Raw genomic sequence first — 20,012 nt, forward strand, 5'->3', positions numbered from 1 at the left:
CACAGAAATGTTATATCGCTTTACGACATTAAAAAGGTAACTTCTAGTTCATTAGGAATTCTGAAACTTAACAGGATTCCTTTTAAGAGGTTTTAAAAGAAGGGTCTTTTTTAATTTTAAGCTTTGCTATAACGCAAGAACAATAAACAAAATAAAACAGCTTTAAAAAGACAAGTTGAACTCGAGGAGGGAATACTCAAGCAGAGGCAACTCGAGCAAGAGCAACTCGAGCAGGAACAACTCGAGCAGGGAAAACTCGAGCAGATGCAATTCAAACAGGGGCAACTCGAGCAGGAACAACTCGAGAAGGAATAAACTCGAGCAGGAACAACTCGAGCAGAAGTAACTCGAGTAGGAGCAACTCGAGCAGGAACAACTCGAGAAGGAATAAACTCGAGTAGGGGCAACTCAAGCAAGAGCAACTCGAGCAGGAGCAACTCGAGCAGGGAAAACTCAAGCAGGGAAAACTCGAGCAGGAGCAACTCGAGCAGGTAAAGCTTGAGCAGGAAAAATACGAGCAGGGTAACCTCGTTTTTTTAAGTTACTTGCTTTTTTTTTTGTTTTTTATTACTAGTTAAAAAAATTAAGTTAGTGAATTTATAATTTACGCAAATACAAAAACTTACATGGACATAAATAAAAATAAAAGTAGCTAAAGTTGTTAAGAAACATTGATGATATACAAAGGTATGAGGTATGTGTCTTTTTTATATTTAATTTTTTTCAACATATTTATTATTTAATTAAACAAAAATAATCCACTTTTTTTCTGAAAAATTCTTAATTTGAAATATTTTTTCATATTACCTTTATGATTTTAATCTAAATGTTTTAAACTAGAGGATTTTTTAATTTGAACAGAACTCTCATAGTAGATTTTATAACTAAAAATTGTAAAGTTAGTAAACCGCAAAACGACCTGATTATAATTATCTTTTTTACCTCAGTGACAAAAAAAAGTTAAAATACGGAATTTGAGTAGATCAATTTAAATTAGTTGGCTTTGCATAAATACAATTAACATATAATTTACAGTCTTCTAAATTGAAATCAAACAAAGTTCTTTAGATTCAAAATTAAAATTTTTGTTACAATTGTATCACATTAACGAAAAATTTTAGAAGAATGTTTATTTTGATATAAAAGACTTTGTAAGTTTTTTATTAAGAAGACTGTAAAATATATGTCTATTAAAACTAGTTTCAATAGTATATCTTAATTTAATTTAATTAATTTATATTTGAAAACACAAGTAATTTCCTCATCATATATTTTTTGAGATAATAATTGTATATGGATTGAAATCGAAATATATTGTTATATTGTTATAAGCAAAATTTATTCTATATACAAACGTAAAATCTACCTTAACGATGGCTGAACGGTCTAGTGCAGCCAAGGGATTTTTTTGTCATAAAAACTGTTTTTTTTTTCAATTTTCTTTCATCAAATGAATCATTTATATTTAAATAACACAAGAAATTAAACTTTATTAAATGTTTGATTATTATATTTCCTCCAAATTTGATTAAAAGTAACTTTTTTAGTATTCAAGTGAAGTTTTTTTTATCTTTTTATTATTTTGTCATAAATATTTTGATGATTATCATAAACTATTTTAAATAAATTTTGTAATGCTTATCAGTTATTCTATTAAACAAGTTACAACATATTGTTTATTGAACGACAAAAAAAGCGCTCAAAATATTGTGTCCTAAGACTTGGTGCACAAAAAAACCTTTCGGTTTTGGAGTCGCACACCACGGATACATTTTAATGTCTTTTCCAGGACAAACAGTTATTGTAATCTTATATTATAACATATTCAATTTGATTTTTTTTTTGAATAAAAGAATCAAATAATATCAACTTCTTTTTATTATATTATAACTTAACTGTTAAACAAAACGTTAAGCTCTGTAAATTCAATAGAAAATATCTAAATTTAAAAACAAAATAAAACACCCCTTTGCCTTTCATACGTACTATTTAATATAATAAAAACTGTTTAATCAACAAATCAACAAACAACAGTAAAATAACTCTTTTCAAACTTTTTAAAATAAAAATAAAAAATAAGAAAGTTTAGAAATTATATTACAGTATTTTACCAGAAAAATCTTATTTACTACATTCATATTAGAAGTAAATTGTTTTAACAAGTCTTTATAACACTTTTTTAAAACATGTAAACATCATTTTTGATATATCCATAACATTTCTGGTTAAACTGTATTTTCATTTTGTTTGTTATAATTTGAAGTGTAGATTATCTTGGTTGTTGTGTTTATATCAGTTGAATATCAAAACATAAGCAAAAATTTGTTATTTTGAAAAGATAAATTTAGCTTTGTTTTGATTGGCTTAACGAAAAAAAAACAGAGTTTTCAATCCACCCTTATCAAGTTCTATATTAGGGGATTTTTTTAATTGCTAGTTGTTTATAAAATCAGTGTTTCTTAATTACAGTAAACAACAAAAATTTTATAAAGTTTTGTTTTCTCAGTTTCTCAAATTTAAAAAACTATATTAAACTTAACTGACCAATCTCAAATATAAGTGTCCTATTAATCTTGAAGTAAAAATATAAAATTTAGTATTTTAGTAAAATAATAATTTTTTATTTTTGTATTTTAGTTATATTCAAAGATGTAAATAAAAACATCTAATTTACGGTATTTAAATTCTCTAGTTGCGAGTATATATTTTTTGTTTTCTACAGAAATGACAATGTTTATTTTTAAATAAACGAAAGATCTTTTCAAATTTGTTTTTAAAAGATTGTTACAGTGAGTTTTTTGATGGTTCTAACCATTTTTATTTTGGTTTAGTCAAGTTTTCAATCCTGTCCGGTCTTTAGAATCAAAAGAGGCAGACTAACATCATCCTAACATTTTAATTATAAATAAAAAGTTTATAAAAGTACCCATAATTTTTATAAAATTACTCATTTAAAAATGATCCATTTTATAGTTGTTATCTTGGTTGTTGTATTTATATCAATTGAATATCAAAACAGAAGCAAAAATTTGTTATTTTGAAAAAATAAAATTAGCTTTGTTTTAATTGGCTTAATGAAAGAAAAAAACGAGTTTTCAATCCACTCTTATCAAGTACAATAAATATATCATTAAACAGTGAATTTTCTTTTTTTATGCATGTGATTGTATTTGTTAGCATGTAAAAATCACAAACATATCGCCCTTCTTATAGGCCGAGACGTTTTTCTTCTATGTTTACAAAAAATATAGCTCAAAAACCTAGCAGTACGACTTTTAATGTAGCCATTTAATGTAGCATTTTTTAAAGTAAAATTGTTCAATTTTATTTTCAGCGTGACTTAATTTTGTAACTTTTTGTGTAATTTTTAGACAAAATAAGATATGACGTCTTGAAAAGATTGAGCCTTTTTTCAAAATATCTGCAAATTCACACATAAAAAAGTACCCAATAAGGGAACGGGTCTAAATTGCACGGAGACAAAATTGCACGGAGACAAAATTGCACGAGGTTACTAAATTGCACGAGGAGACTAAGTTGCACGCGAACAAAATTGCACGAGCGCACAAAATTGCATAAGGGAACAAAATTTCACAAAGACGATTTTGCACCAAGGGTCAATTTTGCACGAGTTACATTTTTGCACCAGAGTAAAAAAAATCAGTAAAAATAAAAACAGATAAAAAAACTTAAAAAAATTTAATAAAAGAAAAAAAAAATTATTGACAGAGGGTAAGGGTTAGGGGTAACAGTGATAGTAAAAATAAAAACAAAAATTAATTTTTAAAAACTACTACAAAAAATTATACTAATGAAAAAATTAAAATTAATTAAATAAAAAAAAGCTACCGACTGAGGGTAAGAGTTAGGGGTAACAGCGGTAGTAAAAAAAAAAGTTAAAAAAAATTAAAAACTAAAAAAGTAACTTACCGACCGAGGGTAAGGGTTAGGGGTAACAATGTTAGTAAAAAAAAGATAATTTAAAAAACGAATTAAAATTAATATTTTTTTTTTCTAAATTAAGAAAAAAATAAAATGTCCCGTGCAAAAATATCTCCGTGCAAAATTGTCTTCTCGTGCAAAAGTATCTTCGTGCAATTTTATCCCTGATTGCAGCAGAGCAACACCCCACGCGACGCCCCTGGTTCTAACCATTTTTTATTTTTGTTTAGTCAAATTTTCAATTCTGTCCGGTCTTTAGAATCAAAAGAGGCAGACTACCTTCATCCCATTTCAATTTCTACGATTACTTGTTGTGTCTTAATATTACGTTTACCTAATTTTATTATTACGCCACGTATTGCCGATCTCGGCTAATAGCAGACCATTGTTATAATTTTTATCAGTTAAAAATGGGTAATATGTCGGAGTTATTTTAGCTTACGTGTCTACTAATTTTAAGATGTGTTTATCACAATCCTTGACAAGACGTTAAATTATATCCAAGTAGTATACGACTCGATTATCGAATTGTTTTTTCTTACACTAGATCCTCGGATCAAAATTTATTTGAGCGCTTTTAGTCGTTTATAGTTTTAATTATTAATACTTAAGTATATTCAAGTTATACAAAGAGATAAACTACTATCCTCAAAATTTTTTTTATAAAGAAATGGTGATCGTCAAAGCATAATAATAAACTATACTCAAAGTAGTAAACATATTTAGTAAGTTTTATAAAAATTTCTAAAAAGTTTAATAAATTATTTTGCAAAAACTTTGTCAGTACCCATAATTTTTTACTTTTTATGGGGAACTGACCCAGACTCGTTTGATTTATTTTTAACAAAAATTTGGGTTAACTAAATTGTTTTTAAAGAATTCATATACTAGTTATTTAGTTACTTACAGTTTGTTTAATTTAATTTAAGAGTTGTAACTATTGTCTAACTACAGTTTTGTCGTTTAATTCTTTTTATTTTATAGTATTAAATATCTTATTTTTAACTGTAATTGCTTTGACCATAATCTAATTTTATTCTATCTTTAAACACTGTAAAAACAAAATATAATAAGTTTTTCGGACTCAGGCGATTTTTTCAATTTAAAGATTAGCAACCCTATGTTAAGCTCATTTGAAATTATTTCTTGTTTTAGTTCTTAACGATTACTCTTAATCATAAATCTTTTATAGTCTACATTTTTGTTTTATTTACGATTTTTTATTTAATAATAATTTCAAACAAGTTAACTGTTAACAGTGCTATTTATATAACGAATTTCTCTACTTTAAAAATAGTATTAATTGTTTTAAAACTGGTTTTTTGAACTTCTTACCTTTGTGAACAACAAAAAAACCATTAAAGATTTTAACGTAAATTTTTAGACAGTTTAAATCAGTTAATACTAATTAATAATTTTTGAACTATTAGGTTAAGGTATAGAACTATTTCAAGTTGATAAGTTGTTTTGATAATTAAAGTTCCTTATAAACTAAATATAATATTTAATTTAGTGAGAATTTGTTCAATGCTAATGAAAGAAAAATGAAGCGTTTAGTTTTTGAATTAGAAGAAAAAGATAATCGTCTAAAAGAACTGACGACTACTTCAAACAAAAACAGTATGATTTATGATACAGAAAGGAACAAAATTCAAAAGTTTGTTTAAAGTTTACTACTACTTTTTTTCTTAAGCACATTGTAATATTTTAATTATTGATAACTTTTTTTTTTTGAAATATGATTATTATAACCAACTTTAACTTGATTCCTTATCGAGCAGTATTTACTTTTTAAAATTATAGAGCGTAAATATGTTTTTAAATTGTTCAAAATTTTTTTTTTTTTTCTTTGCATAAATATAAGTCAAATTTTTTTTAATACAGCTCTTTTAAATGTTAAACTTGGAAAAATTTATGTTCAATAAGTTAAAATAATGCTGCTAAATCTTTTATAAAAACAACAGGTATATTTTTATAGTATCAACATTATTACAATATGTTATTTTTTATAACTTTTTATTTTTTGAATTACATTTTTAGTTATTAAATTTATTAAGTTTTTAGGACTTAAGAAGAAAGATTATTATTTAAGTTTTTCACTGTTATTTATACAATAACCTTATAGCTATACTATCAGTACAGTAAAACAAGGTGTTTTATCTAAAAATCATGTATGCTAAAAAGAGTATGTATAAAAAAAAATAAGATTTTATCTGCATAAGTGGACATCTTTTAAGCTTGTAAATAAAAAGTTATTGTCAACATAACAAATAAGTCTGCTCCTAAGAAAGTAAAAATGTTCGCTACATTTTCTACAAAACCGAAATTAAGGCTTATTAACCAGTCGACTTTAAAAAGTTATTAGCGCAGTTCTAAAAATAATCATTTGTTACTTTACAACTGTAAAATGTTTAGTTATAAACGTTTCAGTTAGAATTTTGACTTTTTTTCTATTCAAATTTTAAGCACATATAAAAATGTTGTGAAGAATAAAGCTGCTGTTATTTTTGTGTATTTTTTGTCGCATAAATGTTTTGTTAGTTTTATTTGTCTTGTTGTACCCACTTACAACTTTGTTTAAACTTGCACTTATTTAAGTTCGCATAAAAAAATAAATCAATATATTAAAAGAAAGAAAGAGACAATCATTTTTAACCTAAAGTAGTAGTAAGATAAATACTTGCAAATAAGCACGTGCAGAATCAACTCATGCAGCAGTATTCTCTTCTACTCACTTAGCTCAACAACAAGCTAATAGCCACTGCCGTTATTCACACTGTATGCCACTTATTTATACATAACACGTAACAAAGCGCTGTAAAAACTCGACTTAATAGCTAGTAAACCTTGCCTAGCCAACCTTTTTGAGCCATCCATGTAAGAAAGGCGGAAGTAAACTAAGAAAAGATATGAACCGAAAGAAACTGTGTATCTTGTTCTAAGTTGTCTTAATTGTCTACCTAATAAATTTTTAGGTAGAACTAAATGATAAAATAGTTTTGTAAACTTATCCAATTTTTTATCCATACAGTCAACACTGATATCTTAACTTTTTTGTGATACATAAGACAGTTTTAAGCTTTTGTTTAGCTGAACAAAAATTTTATAGGAATGTAATTTGGAGAGAACATTTCTTTCTATAAAGAGTTGGTAGTTGAAACTATACCTAATAATGTTTATGTATAAGATTTTTTTTCTGAATTTGCAATTAACGCATTTAAGAACTAAAAGAACGGTTTAGATTAGGGGTGGGCAACGTAAATAATTCGAGGGCCGGATCCAAACAAATTATTTCTCAGCGGGCCGGAGCATTTCGAGTAAGTGATCTACCGGATTCAGTTGGATCCTTTTTTAGATCCGGATCTTTAATCAAAAATTTTATCCGGATCCGGCTGAATACTAATTTTAGACAAGGTTTCGTATCCGAACAAAACTAATTTCAAAAGACTTGGATACGGCTGGATGCTAATTGATCTGGTGTTTTAAAATTTTGAATCAATTTATTAACTACCAAGGTTCTCAAGTGTGCAATTTACGTTAATTAAGTACTCATAATTCTCTATTTTTACAACTATGGACCGAATTAATACTATTTAGTTTTATAAAAACAATAATTTACTTACTATAAATTACTCGAGCCTAAGATTTCAAACTAAAACATTAACAACTTTTAACTATTCGAAATTATCTAATTTTAGTAATCCTTGGCTCGAGGCTACATTAATAGAATTGTTCAGAAGTTAACTAACATTACAATATTAAACTACTATCTTTTATTTAAAAAACTTATAAAGATTCATTCAAAATTTTGTTAGATTTTAAACTGTTATTACAACATGCACAAATAAATTTCCTGACCAAATCATACTTAAAGTTAATGAGATATTGTTTTGAAATATTGTCATCTGTTGGTCATCATTAAACTTAATCATTTAATTAATCAATATCAATAGCAGAAAAGAGTTCAAACTGTAGTCTCAACTTGGAATATTCTACTAAAATGTAAAGTTTAGCAGTTTTACTTAAATTAGGTGTCAATGTTATTAAAAACTACTTTTCTTAATATTTATAAGAACAACTCATTAAAACACATTTGAGAAAGACATCAATTTTTTACATGTCATTTTTTTTTTAAATCATTATGATAGGTAAGATCATCAAAGTTAGTTCAGCAAACAATTTTTTTTGGATTATTTGAGAAAGAGTTAATTCAACTTACTTGAAACAGAACAAGGTACTATAACAAAAGAGTGTTTTTATTACTAAAAAACTAAAAGTCATTTTTAAAAACGTTTTCAGGTTAAAGTCTCACAGTTTATTTTGTGAAAATAATAAAAAAAGGTTTTGTACAAATTTTGTAATATCTACATTGGCTTGTAGAATTCATATAAATTTTGAAAATGCCTAGCGGGCCGGATCATCCATTCGCGGGCCGGATAAATTTTGTCCGCGGGCCGGATTCCATTTAAATTAAAAAAAGTTTTGGGGGCCGGTCATTTTGACTCCGGGGGCCGGATCCGGCCCGCGGGCCGTAAGTTGCCCACCCCTAGTTTAGATAATACAATCATCCACCCATGTACGTACGGTTTATCAATAATTCTTGTTTCTGAAGACAGTTACGTGAATAAGTAACTTTAAATATCATTAACAGCGAGAAGCTTATACCATCTCTCAGTTATAGAATTACTATTTATTAAAACTTGTGAGCCTAAAATCTGAAAACTACTATATGTGTTTAACTTAAAACAAATTTTGAAACTAATTTTATGTATTCTTAAAATGTATTTTTCCATTATATTTATTTCAAACTATATTAAGTCGGTAAAGGATAACTCTTTTTGAAATTAATAATCTCAAACATACCTTTTGTTAATTTGTCTCTTCATGACGTAACTAATACAAAATAAAGTTCCGTTTACTATAATAAGATTATTTTATAGAAATAACTATCTTACAAGAACTGAACGAAAATATTGTTAAACTTTTAAGCTTTTAATATGAGTGATATTTATAAAATTGATGATTTAAGTAAAATTATTAAACATGTTATTGTAAATGTAGATTAGTAATGTAAGGTCGTGTTAAGCATTTTTTTACTATGATAATTATTTAATAACTAAATGTATGTTTTTTTTATCTAAATTATAAACTACCTTAACGTTTCCGAATTTACTTTGCATATTTAAAGTAAGTTTATACAAAGTATCTTTTAACTAAGTCCATATAACTTATGTTTAAATTTATATCAAGTTTTAAAAAAATTACTGTTTAACAGCCCCGATTTACTTTTTATGTTACTTGTATTTACGCGATGCTGGTTATTATCTGACTCCGTGCGCGTTATAAACATACCGGTGATGTTATTTAATTGCTTAGATATGACTTAGCTAAGTTATTTTAGCTAAGTCGACTTAATGAATTGCGAACTAAACTTAGACTATTTTTTAAGCTTAGTTTAATTAGTTAGATTGATAGAATGCTTAACTAATTGTATATAAAGAAATCGAGTCTAGAAAACAAAGCTGTATTACAATGAATAGAAACTGCGATTAAACATAATAACAAAATATACAAATAACTACTTCAATTCAAAGTTCATATAAAACAGTCGCCTGCGTACACGAAGTACGAGGCAAACACAACCTTTTAACACGATATGATATTATTACAAAGCTAAAACTAGACTGGACAAAACTAGCGCTTTACTAAACTTAAGTATTTTTAACTTTGAGAGAAAAGGAAGAAAAGAACAGTGCTAGCTGTTACATTCTCTCGACTTAAACCCCCTATTTTGGAGTTTACACTTATCACTAAGGAAATATTGTCTTTAATTATTTTTGAATTTGTAAAAAACACTAAAAAACCTCTAATATAGAAGCATAAATGAAATATGACCGTCGACTATCGTCGACTTATATCTTGTTATTTGTAAAAAACTATTACTTTACTTTGTAAATGCTTTAAATTCCGTAAATGACGCGCAGAGTTAAAAATTTTTAACAAATTACCAAATGTAAAAAGACTGAAAGAATTTTTATAATTGTTTTCGCTAGTGGTGCTCGCAAGTTGTTGTTTCCCGTAGACGCTACTCGTACCCCACTCGGTCACCTTGCTGATGGTAGATCAGATCTCTTTGTCACCTTCGCCGACTTGTTGACGACTTCGATTTTCGAACCGTTTTCGTGCGAAGTTCAAAAAATATAAAGAAGAAACTATTTCAAGTATTTTCAAGTATGTTTATAAAAATTTTAAAAAACATTTATAGCTTCGGTTTAAACGAATTATTCGTTCTATAAACTTTTAGTGTATTAAAAACATTTCACATTTAACACAAGTTAGTTGACAAAACAAGCAATTACAGGCATTTCAAAAGTTTAAAATTGTTTTCGTAAAAATATATAGCTCTTGAACTTTATACTAATTTATAAAACTTTAATATTCTAAAAAAGTTGAAAACAAAGCTATAGCGTTTGAATGTTAAATAAGATATTTAATAGCTCAAATGACCTTATTAAAATTGTGTTTTTATAAGTAAGCTAAAGTGTATAACAACCAAAAAACATGGTAATAAAATTTTTTATCCGCAATCACTAATGTTATTATGGTACAATTGTAGATTTTATAGTTCAAAGTTTGAACATAAAATTTTTGTTAAAAAACAAATAGAAATAAAGCTTAACAAATTAAGGCAATTTCTTATATTAGTAAGAGCTCAAAACAAAGTTTTAAGCTAAAGAATAAACTTTAAAAATACTCCTTTAATTTCTTATGACTCGATTCCGTCCTAAGCTTTGTTCAGAAAGCTTCTTAGACTAGTTGTCTGCCATAATTTAATAAAATAAATTACTCTTTTGGTGGTCTAAACTTTGCGTTTAAAAGTTCATTACTCTTTTGGTGGTCTTAACGTTTTGCTGTAAGAGTTAATTAACCGTAAAGTTTCAATAACATCTTAGTTTAATTTTCCAGCGGTGAAAAATAGCGTCTGAACAAAAACTCAAAGTTTTGCAACGGTTTCTGACAAGTATTTCGATTTTAATATGTTTAAAACACCATCGGTGAAAAATGAACCAAAATAATTCTCGATTAGTTTTAAAAATATGTGCGATAGGGTTTAAAGAATTTTCGATTTTAAAATTTTTGAAGCGCCATCGATAGAAGATGAACCAAAATAATTCGCGATTATTTATATAAATGCGTGCTTCATATTGTTCAAAGATATTTTGATTTTAAAACGCCTTTTGTGAAATATAAACCAAACTAATTCGTGGTTTATTTTAAAAAATTGCTGTAAGCTAATTTCTAAAGGTTTTTTGTTATTCGCAATCGTTTTGCGTTTAGAGTAAGAAATGTGTTTTTTTGTTAAGATTTCACGATCGGGCCTAACATTTTTAATTTCGTCGTTGTTTGGCATCGCTGATGTGCTCTTGTTTAGAGAAAAGGGCAACTTTCGTGATTTTGTCGCTCTGTCGGCCGAACTAATGTTGGAAGAAGTGTTTGTAGTTGCTGCTGTGCTTCCTGTCGTAGACGAGGATAATTTCCGTGCGTTTTCCGGTTTGACGGAAGGCATATCTGAACCGGCTGGTGGCTCTAGTCGTTCTGGTGCTGGCTGCGGTTGTGCTGACCGTTGGGACTGCCCGTTTTGGTGCTGGCTGAGATGGCTCTGATCGTTGGCGCTGGTAGCATAGGTGCTGGCTTCGGTGGCGCTGACCGTTGGGACTGCCCGTTGTGGTGATGGTTGGCATGGCTCTGATCTTTGGCTCTGGTCATTGACTCTAGCCTTGGCGATTCTGGCCGTGGTTGCTGAGAACGTTGGTTCTAAATAGATATTCTCGTTGTATTGCGTGACGCTGTACTTGTGACGTCATAATTCGGTATGGCAACAGCGCAATTGCGTTTTGGTTCTATAGCAGCTTTCTTGCGATTGAGTTCGGCTAATTCGGCTTCTAATTCGCGTATTTCTTGCCTACATCGTCTAGCAATTGCTCTGCGTAGAAGTTCGTCGTATCCGGCTTGTAATTCGCGGAATTATTGATTAAGTTTCTCACTATATCTCGTATATGAGTTACGTAAAAATAACTTTAAGTTAGCAAGATTTCTATGTTCAGTTGTGTTTGATTTTAAAAAAATAAACATCTCATCAGGAGGTAAAACATTGGACCATAAGATAAATTCTATTCTTTCGCTGTTGTCAAGTCGATACGGTTGTAGCTACAAAATTTTCGAATATGTTAATTATCGTCTCAACATCATATATTTCATGGACTACGCCTAAGAAAGGGAGATATTTCAAAACATTCTTTATAATGTTAAGGTGCTTAAAGGATTCTTCTAATACAACTTTGTAACGTTCGTTGCTAAAACCTTGGTATTCGAACCATACATTTTTATCAAACTGCGTTTTCTTGAATCTATCGCGCCTACTTTTTCTTTTCTTAATTTCTGTTCTTAACAAATCAATTTCAACGTTAAAATCTATAATTTCGTTACAGGCTGTAATAATATCTTCGAGATTTTCGCGGGCTTCATCGATTACTTCGATGCTCCTATACTTAGGCCAATCGTAAAGAAAGTGGTCATCCAAGAACCACGGAAGATTTGTCAAGCGGTTAGCGACGCGCCCTTCCCATAAAATAAGTTGATAGAGGTCGTTATCTAGACATGACATTAATCAATCCAAATGGGTTCTTTGAAAGGGGTTAGTCAGATTGTGATTGTACGAAACTTTTGAATATCTGTAGGGTACTGGTTCGGGTGGATCATACGAGGAAAACTGTGCTATTAATGTTTTTTATTTGTCTTCCTTAAATTTCTCCCAGTCCCTATAAAGTTGGCAGCTCTTAGGCCTAAAATAAAGTGTATCCATGATACTAGTAAATTGTGTTTAAAGTCTTAATAAAGTTTTAAACTAATTTTGGGTCACCACTACGAAACGTAGAAAATAAAAAGAAGAAGTTACGGACTGAAATAAGGTGCGTGTTAAACAACTAGGGGTCACCATCTAACTATACCGATTTACTTTTAATGTTACTTGTATTTACGCGATGCTGGTTATTATCTGACTCCGTGCGCGTTATAAACATACCGGTGATGTTATTTAATTGCTTAGATATGACTTAGCTCAGTTATTTAGCTAAGTCGACTTAATGAATTGCGAACTAAACTCAGACTATTTTTTAAGCTTAGTTTAATTAGTTAGATTGATAGAATGCTTAACTAATTGTATATAAAGAAATCGAGTCTAGAAAACAAAGCTGTATTACAATGAATAGAAACTGCGATTAAACATAATAACAAAATATACAAATAACTACTTCAATTCAAAGTTCAAAAAAAAAAAATCGCCTGCGTACAAGAAGTACGAGGCGAACACAACCTTTTAACACGATATGATATTATTACAAAGCTAAAACTAGACTGGACAAAAACTAGCGTTTAACTAAACTTAAGCATTTTTAACTTTGAGAGAAAAAGAAGAAAAGAACAGTGCTAGCTGTTACAACTGCACATTATAACAAAAACTGTTTTTTTTTTGATAATATGAAAAAAAAAAATATTAGAAAGAAGTAAAAAAAAAACGAGTTTTTTAATAACTTTTTTTTCGTTTTTCATGCTAACCTTTTTTAGTGAGCTTGGAAAGTAAACTCTAAAGAACTTAACTAAAAACTTAAGCAATTTTCAATCTGTAAACTTCGCTTATTGCTAATCTTTAAAAAAAAAAGATAATTTATTAATCAAGGTGTACTTACTTTAAGTAAAATAAAATGAAAAATAAAATTTGTTTATTTAGTGTTTTTTTTTTGTCTACGTATGACTTTTACTAATACTTTGATTAAATAACAATCGTTTTTTTTAACTAAATCAGTTATATCTTAATATTTAAAATTTTACGTAAATACTTTTAGAAAAATCGAGCTGTTAGATGTTAGACTAGCTAAAGAAGAAAGTCTGAAGTTAAAAGCTCTTAAAAGAGTAGAAGAATTAAAATCAACATTTCTACTCGGCGAATGCATAAAACAGCCATATTTACCTGGTATTTGATTTAAATAGAACTTTTTTAAGCTTAGTTAAGTTTACGTTGTTTCATCTAGAATTTTGAGTTTGATAACGCGGTTATTAACTTTATATACTCTTAATTAAAATAGTTTTTACGCTACAATGAAAATATAAAAAAGGCTTAATATAAACAACTTAGTTTTTTTATTTTGAAAATCTAATGTTAAGTTTGAGGGAATTATTTAAATCAGTATTTACTAGAATTGGCGGTATTAAATTCAAAAAATAACTTGGAACACCCTTATTTTATCATTATATACAAAAAATTTATTTTTTTAATCTATAAAAAAGATATAATAATAGTTAATAATGTATTAGTACACGCTTAATAAAACAATCTTTATTTCAAAACCGTTATTGTTAGTTTAATTTTTTTTTAAACTAATTAAGATTATTAAAATAATACAGTGTAACGTAAATAAGTAAAAGAATTTAAAAAAGTTTACTTTACTGTTTTTTACCAGGATGTTAATCAACCGTTTATAATGACGTTTTAATAATTAAAAAACAACTATTTAGAAAACAAAAACGATTTAAGAAAATTAAGTTTACTTATTTTTTTCTACTTATAACAGTCAAAAAGTTAATATCTTTAAACCTCCTGAGTAAGAAAATAGTTTAAAATTTATTAACATGAACCAAATAATTTTAGAAATTTTTACTAAATTTTAGCTGTTAATATAAATAATCTTACAAATAAAAAAGTTTAAAAACAGCTGCTTATTAAGCAGGAGACGCTTATAAAAGTTTTAAATTACTATAAAAATTAAATTTGAATTTTTTTTGATGTGGCTGGGAAAAAATATTTTTCCTTTTTTTCCTTAGTATACTTGTCTTAACGTTTGCATAAACCAAGATTTTAATATTATTATAGTTTATTGTACGACAAAAAAATACGTTCAAATTTTTGATCTTGGGACCTGGTGCACGAAAAATCATTTCGGTTATCGAGTCGCACACCACGGATACCTTTTAACGTCTTGTCCAGGGCAAGACTATTAATCAAAATTAATATTCAAAAGTATTAGAAATAATAATATTAAGGACTAATAATCAAAACTCAAATAGTATCTGTACTTTCATTACATTCAAAAAACATTATTTAAAAAATATTAAGCACCAAAAGATAACAAAGAAGCCGGACAAAAAGACAGAAGAAATAGCTTTATCCGGTTTTTTTTTTTGGCTACTAGATTTTTTTACTTTTTGCAGAAGAGTACATTTATTCAGTTATTATTAAAGAATTCAAAATTCTTTTTAAAGAAATGTTTTGAAACTATAGTTTATTAGATAGTACAGTAACCTCTCGCTTATTTACGCACATTGTGTCCACAGAAAAAATGCGTAAAGATACGAAAGATCGTAAAGATACGAGAGGTGCCAAATATACTTACTATAATGGCTGTTTTTTGATATCGATTCTAGTTAAAAGCAGACTGGGGACTTTCCCACTTTTAACAATTTATTTACTTTATTTATAAACATAGAAACAAAAGATAAAACTATACATATACTAAAAAAAAAGGATTTGATAAAGAAGTTAAACTAAAAAAACGTCATATGAAAATTAAAGGTTTGTTTACTAAAAAAAAAAATTATGATTTGTGTTAGGTGTAAGCTCTATATTTATTAAGTATACCTGCTACTTTTTGCTTTGCTATGAAGGTTCATTAGATTTCCTTTTTAGATGTTTATTCATATATAAGGCAAATTTTTTTTTTTTTTTTGTGTTTTAAACTCTTATATTTCATTATACTTTTATTATTTAACACAGTCATATCTCTTTCAGAATTTTAATTTAATCTTTTATTGTTAACAAAATTTCTTATACAATAAGTTATATGTAACTAAATGTTTATCAAATAGTCAAGGAACATAAGTTTACAAAGTCTAAAGATATAGAAAAGTGAGTTAGCATTTAAAAAACATATTTTAAATTAAAGATATACAATTAACCTAATTTGTGCAATATTTAAAAAAAAAATCTATTTTTTAAACCTTTTAGAATTCTAAAATGCGTAACTAAACGAGAGTGGGTAACGTCACGAGTGCGTAAAGATGCGAGAGGTTACCGTATTATAAGACTGAAACTCTTTGTCTTTCAGTTTTATACTTTAAACTTCGACACTTATGTTTAATTTTACTAACTACACAATAACATTTGATTAAATTTTAATTTTAGTTAATTTTTAAACTTTTAAAATATAAGATAGTTATTAAACTTACTTATTTTAGTTACTACTTAAAAATATTTCAAAACTTATTTTTTAATTTTTAGAACGAACTCGACCAAAAAGCTCATTAGCAAAGGTTTCAAATTTCAAAACTCGTACTATGACATTTACAAGTCGACCTGCAACATCTAGTTCAAGAAAAATGAGTCGTGTAATAACTGATAACAACATTTCTAAAGAAAAAACTACTTTAAAACCTATACTGTTTCATGAAACAAGAAATAATACAGTACGTTAAACATTTAATTGTAAAATTACTTAAAACTTTCAATCAAGTTTTTCTTGCAAATCTATAAGTTTTTAGATTTAGAAATTTTCTATGGTATTACCTTTAACTTTGTTAACGTTTTAAATAGTTTCATTTAAAAGTTTATTGTAATAAAATAACAAACAGTTACCATTTAAACTGTTTAAAAGTCTGTTTCGTTTATAAAAGTTTATTATAAATTTCATATTATGTATTTTTATTAAGTAGTATATATGGTTACTGATATTCTAAATTCATACACTAGTTTTGCTACATTATAGTCAGTATTATACTACTTACCTGATTCGTTGAATATTTTAACCAAACTAAGTATGTATTTATTTTAATTTTTCCTAATTATAAGTATTTATTTTTTGTTTTACTTAATTTAATGTCTGAAGCAGTTATTAAGCTGTATTATTATGTATAACATCAATAAACATATTAGCGAAAGTAGCTACTTTTAGTTCCAGATAATGTTCATGTATACCTTCTTTAAGTGTCAACTATACCTAAATACGTAGCGCTTGTCAACAGATAATCTGTTTTTTTTCCTGTTTAATTTAAAACATGTACAAGTAAATAGTTTAGTTTTACTAGTCTTTAAGGACAGCGATTTACAAGTTTAGATATTTACTTGTAATGGCTACGTAGGTAAATCTTCCAAAGATTTTTATGCAAAAAAGTCAGGTATTCTAATTTTATAAGAACTACTAGCTCATAATCGTAACAAAATATCAAAGCTTCTATGTAATTATAGATGAAAATGGCTAAAATGTCTACGCCAAAGCTATGATAGCAAGATGATTTTAATCAATCTATAATGGTTTAGATAACATTTTATTTTATCTCAACTGTAGCAAATTTCATTGTATGCTATAATGTTTTTAAAAACAATTTTTTAACATTTTGAAACAAGTTATTTGTGTGTAAACTTGTATTTTTACCCAACTTTATAACTTTAAAGCATGTTTTTCTCTGTCATTTAAACAGCTTGTTTATTGTGTTATTTACTGAGTTAAGTGCAGAGTTTTGTATTCGTTTTTTAATTGGAACATTTCACTTTAAGTGTTAATTTTTTAATGTTAAATATACTTATTTTTAGTTCAAAATAGTTTAAGGGCAAAGTTCATGGGGTAAGTTTTATTTTTGAAATTAGCCTTATTTTTAATTTAAGAATTAAGATACCAACTTTTTTACAGCTTTTGAATTTCAAAGTATCTATTGAGACATAAGCGAAAGTTAAAAATTTCAACAAGTTTTTAATGAAAGGCATGAACGAAAAAAGCAAACTTAGAGTATTTTACGAAAAGTCCATCTTTTCCTACAGTTTATTCGCAACCGTTTAAAAGATTTCTTAGTTTAATTTATGAACAAATTATAAACAACTAGTAGAAGTTTTTTTTTTACTTTAATCGAAAAATCAATTTATATTTAAATTTTGGTCAAAAACTTTTAATTTTTTAATTTGCAAATTCCTGAATATTTACAAGAACATTTCCTGAAAATTTAAAATAAATGACCTAAATGAACAAGAAAATATATGTTTACAATGTTTTTAAAGTTCGTAAGAGATTTGCAATAAAAATTTACTACTTTATAAGGTGTATACAGATACTTTTATAATTTTAATTTGTCTAAAAAGCTAGTTTAAACTAGTTTGTTCTAAAAAAAGTATCTTACACTATTACTTAAATTTTTTATTAAGAACCAACTTGTTTGTTTTTCTAAAAGAAAGTTGCATCCCCCTATATACCTTTAAGTAAATAATTGTTGTGTAGCTCGACGTCGGAGTTTTTAATGCAACACTTTTTAAAAAAGTATTATTCTTGTTATAACATAACTATTGTAGTCAACACTATTTGCACCATAACAAAACTATATTATTTGTTTTAATAGATTATATAATTAAAGCTTTTTAAATCTTTGAGATTAAAAGCGTTTCGCTACATGTTGTTGTGTACAACATCAACCGTCCGCTTAACGGAATTGTGAAAGATGCCACACTTACCCATGATTTTAGTGATGCAAGGATCGGTGTTTTTATTGGTACAATTTTATGCACACTATTTTGTGAGTAGAATTGCTGAAATCAAATCTGCCCATAATTTGATGTGACGTCATAAAAATTATGGGTACTATTGAGGTGTTGCTGCAACTAAATGACATTTTTGTACTTTTGGTTTGTAAACATACAACAAAAAGTTAATAAACCTCTGAAATGTTGAACTCAAGTTTTTGTTTATGCAATGTAAACAATACTGCAAAAACGAAGCATTGAAAACATTACATTTGTTAATTATAAGTGTTGATTTTTTTTTTCAAAATTTATTTTTGTCATAAACTTGGTTAAGGATTTATTTTTTTGTTTTTAGTTTGTCAACTTTTATCTTTGATTATTAAAAAATATAGTTATATTTTGTTTTATACCTTTTTTATATAAGAAAATATAACGTTTACAATTTATATATTTTCATTTCATTTAATATTTTGTACATTTTTTTATAAGATAAAACATAAAAAAGAAGTAAAGGTGTCAGCAGCAAAATAGGAGACTAGATAACAGAATTTTTCTTAACTTAAATGTTGTAGAGTATAGAAAATACACGTAAATTTAATTCATATAAACATCATTAATATTCAATTACCTAAATATCTATTAACAATAACAATGTATTTAATACAAATCAAAAGTTGTCATATTTAAAACTCCGAACTAATTAATATAGTTTTTGTTAATAAATGTTTATTTTTGTTTGACAACTTTTGATGAATAAATATACAATAAGTCTAGTTATTTTTTTATTTTAGTTGGTACAGAACATTTTTATAGTAACTAACCCATTATGTATATATTAGGCCTAGTCACTACTTCTGTAAGTTTACAAAAAATAAATTACATAAATTTACTCTTAAATCAAACAATTGGTTTATTTGTGTTAAGTTTTTTTTTGTTTATAATTTCTCAAATACAAAAACTCTCCATATTTTTTATGTTAGGCCTAGTCACTATTTTGGCTTGTTTACACAACCTTAATTACAAAAACCTACTCTTAAATTTAAAAAGTATGATGTCATCAAAATCAAAAATATATGTTTTTACAAAGCTGCTGCAGTTAAATCTGCCCATAAAATAGTACCCATAAAAACTCTTACTGTCTATTTTTTATGTAATTGGGGAGATGTCTACGTAGGACGAACATCACAACGTTTCCACTTCAGGCGAGAGCAGCATGTCACGAAAAAGCTAAAAAAGTGTTTATTTTTAATAGCGACGTTAAGCCCAACGGTGAATAATCATCCATCCATGAACACCTCCTCAACAAATCCTGGTTGTGCTGAGAACTACCTGGATAGTATATTCGAAACTCTACCTAGAGCGAGAATTTCTTACCATCTCACAGTTCTAAAATCATTGTACATTAGAAATTGCGAGCCAAAAATTTTTAAACAACAAGATTTCTAAAATTTAAAGTTATATAATGAGGTGTTTTAAGTATTCTTAAAATTTTCGTTTTTTTAGTGTTTTACTTTGT

The 20,012-nt window shown here is 27.1% G+C and overlaps 1 protein-coding gene across 1 annotated transcript in view; it reads left to right on the top strand.

Moving 5' to 3' along the window:
* Positions 1 to 19,773, top strand: part of LOC145828580 (coiled-coil domain-containing protein 162-like) — a 51,946-nt gene extending 32,173 nt beyond the window's left edge. The window contains exons 10-13 of the mRNA XM_082936335.1: positions 5,456 to 5,599; positions 13,845 to 13,972; positions 16,274 to 16,380; positions 19,699 to 19,773. Of these exons, the coding sequence (XP_082792461.1) occupies positions 5,456 to 5,599; positions 13,845 to 13,972; positions 16,274 to 16,380; positions 19,699 to 19,773 (454 nt within the window). The remainder of the gene's footprint in view (positions 1 to 5,455; positions 5,600 to 13,844; positions 13,973 to 16,273; positions 16,381 to 19,698) is intronic.
* The last annotated feature ends 239 nt before the right edge of the window (positions 19,774 to 20,012 follow it).

Source organism: Thalia democratica, chromosome 2 (assembly GCF_965202585.1).
Source record: "Thalia democratica chromosome 2, ktThaDemo2.hap1.1, whole genome shotgun sequence".
NCBI classification, from domain to species: Eukaryota; Metazoa; Chordata; class Thaliacea; order Salpida; family Salpidae; genus Thalia; species Thalia democratica.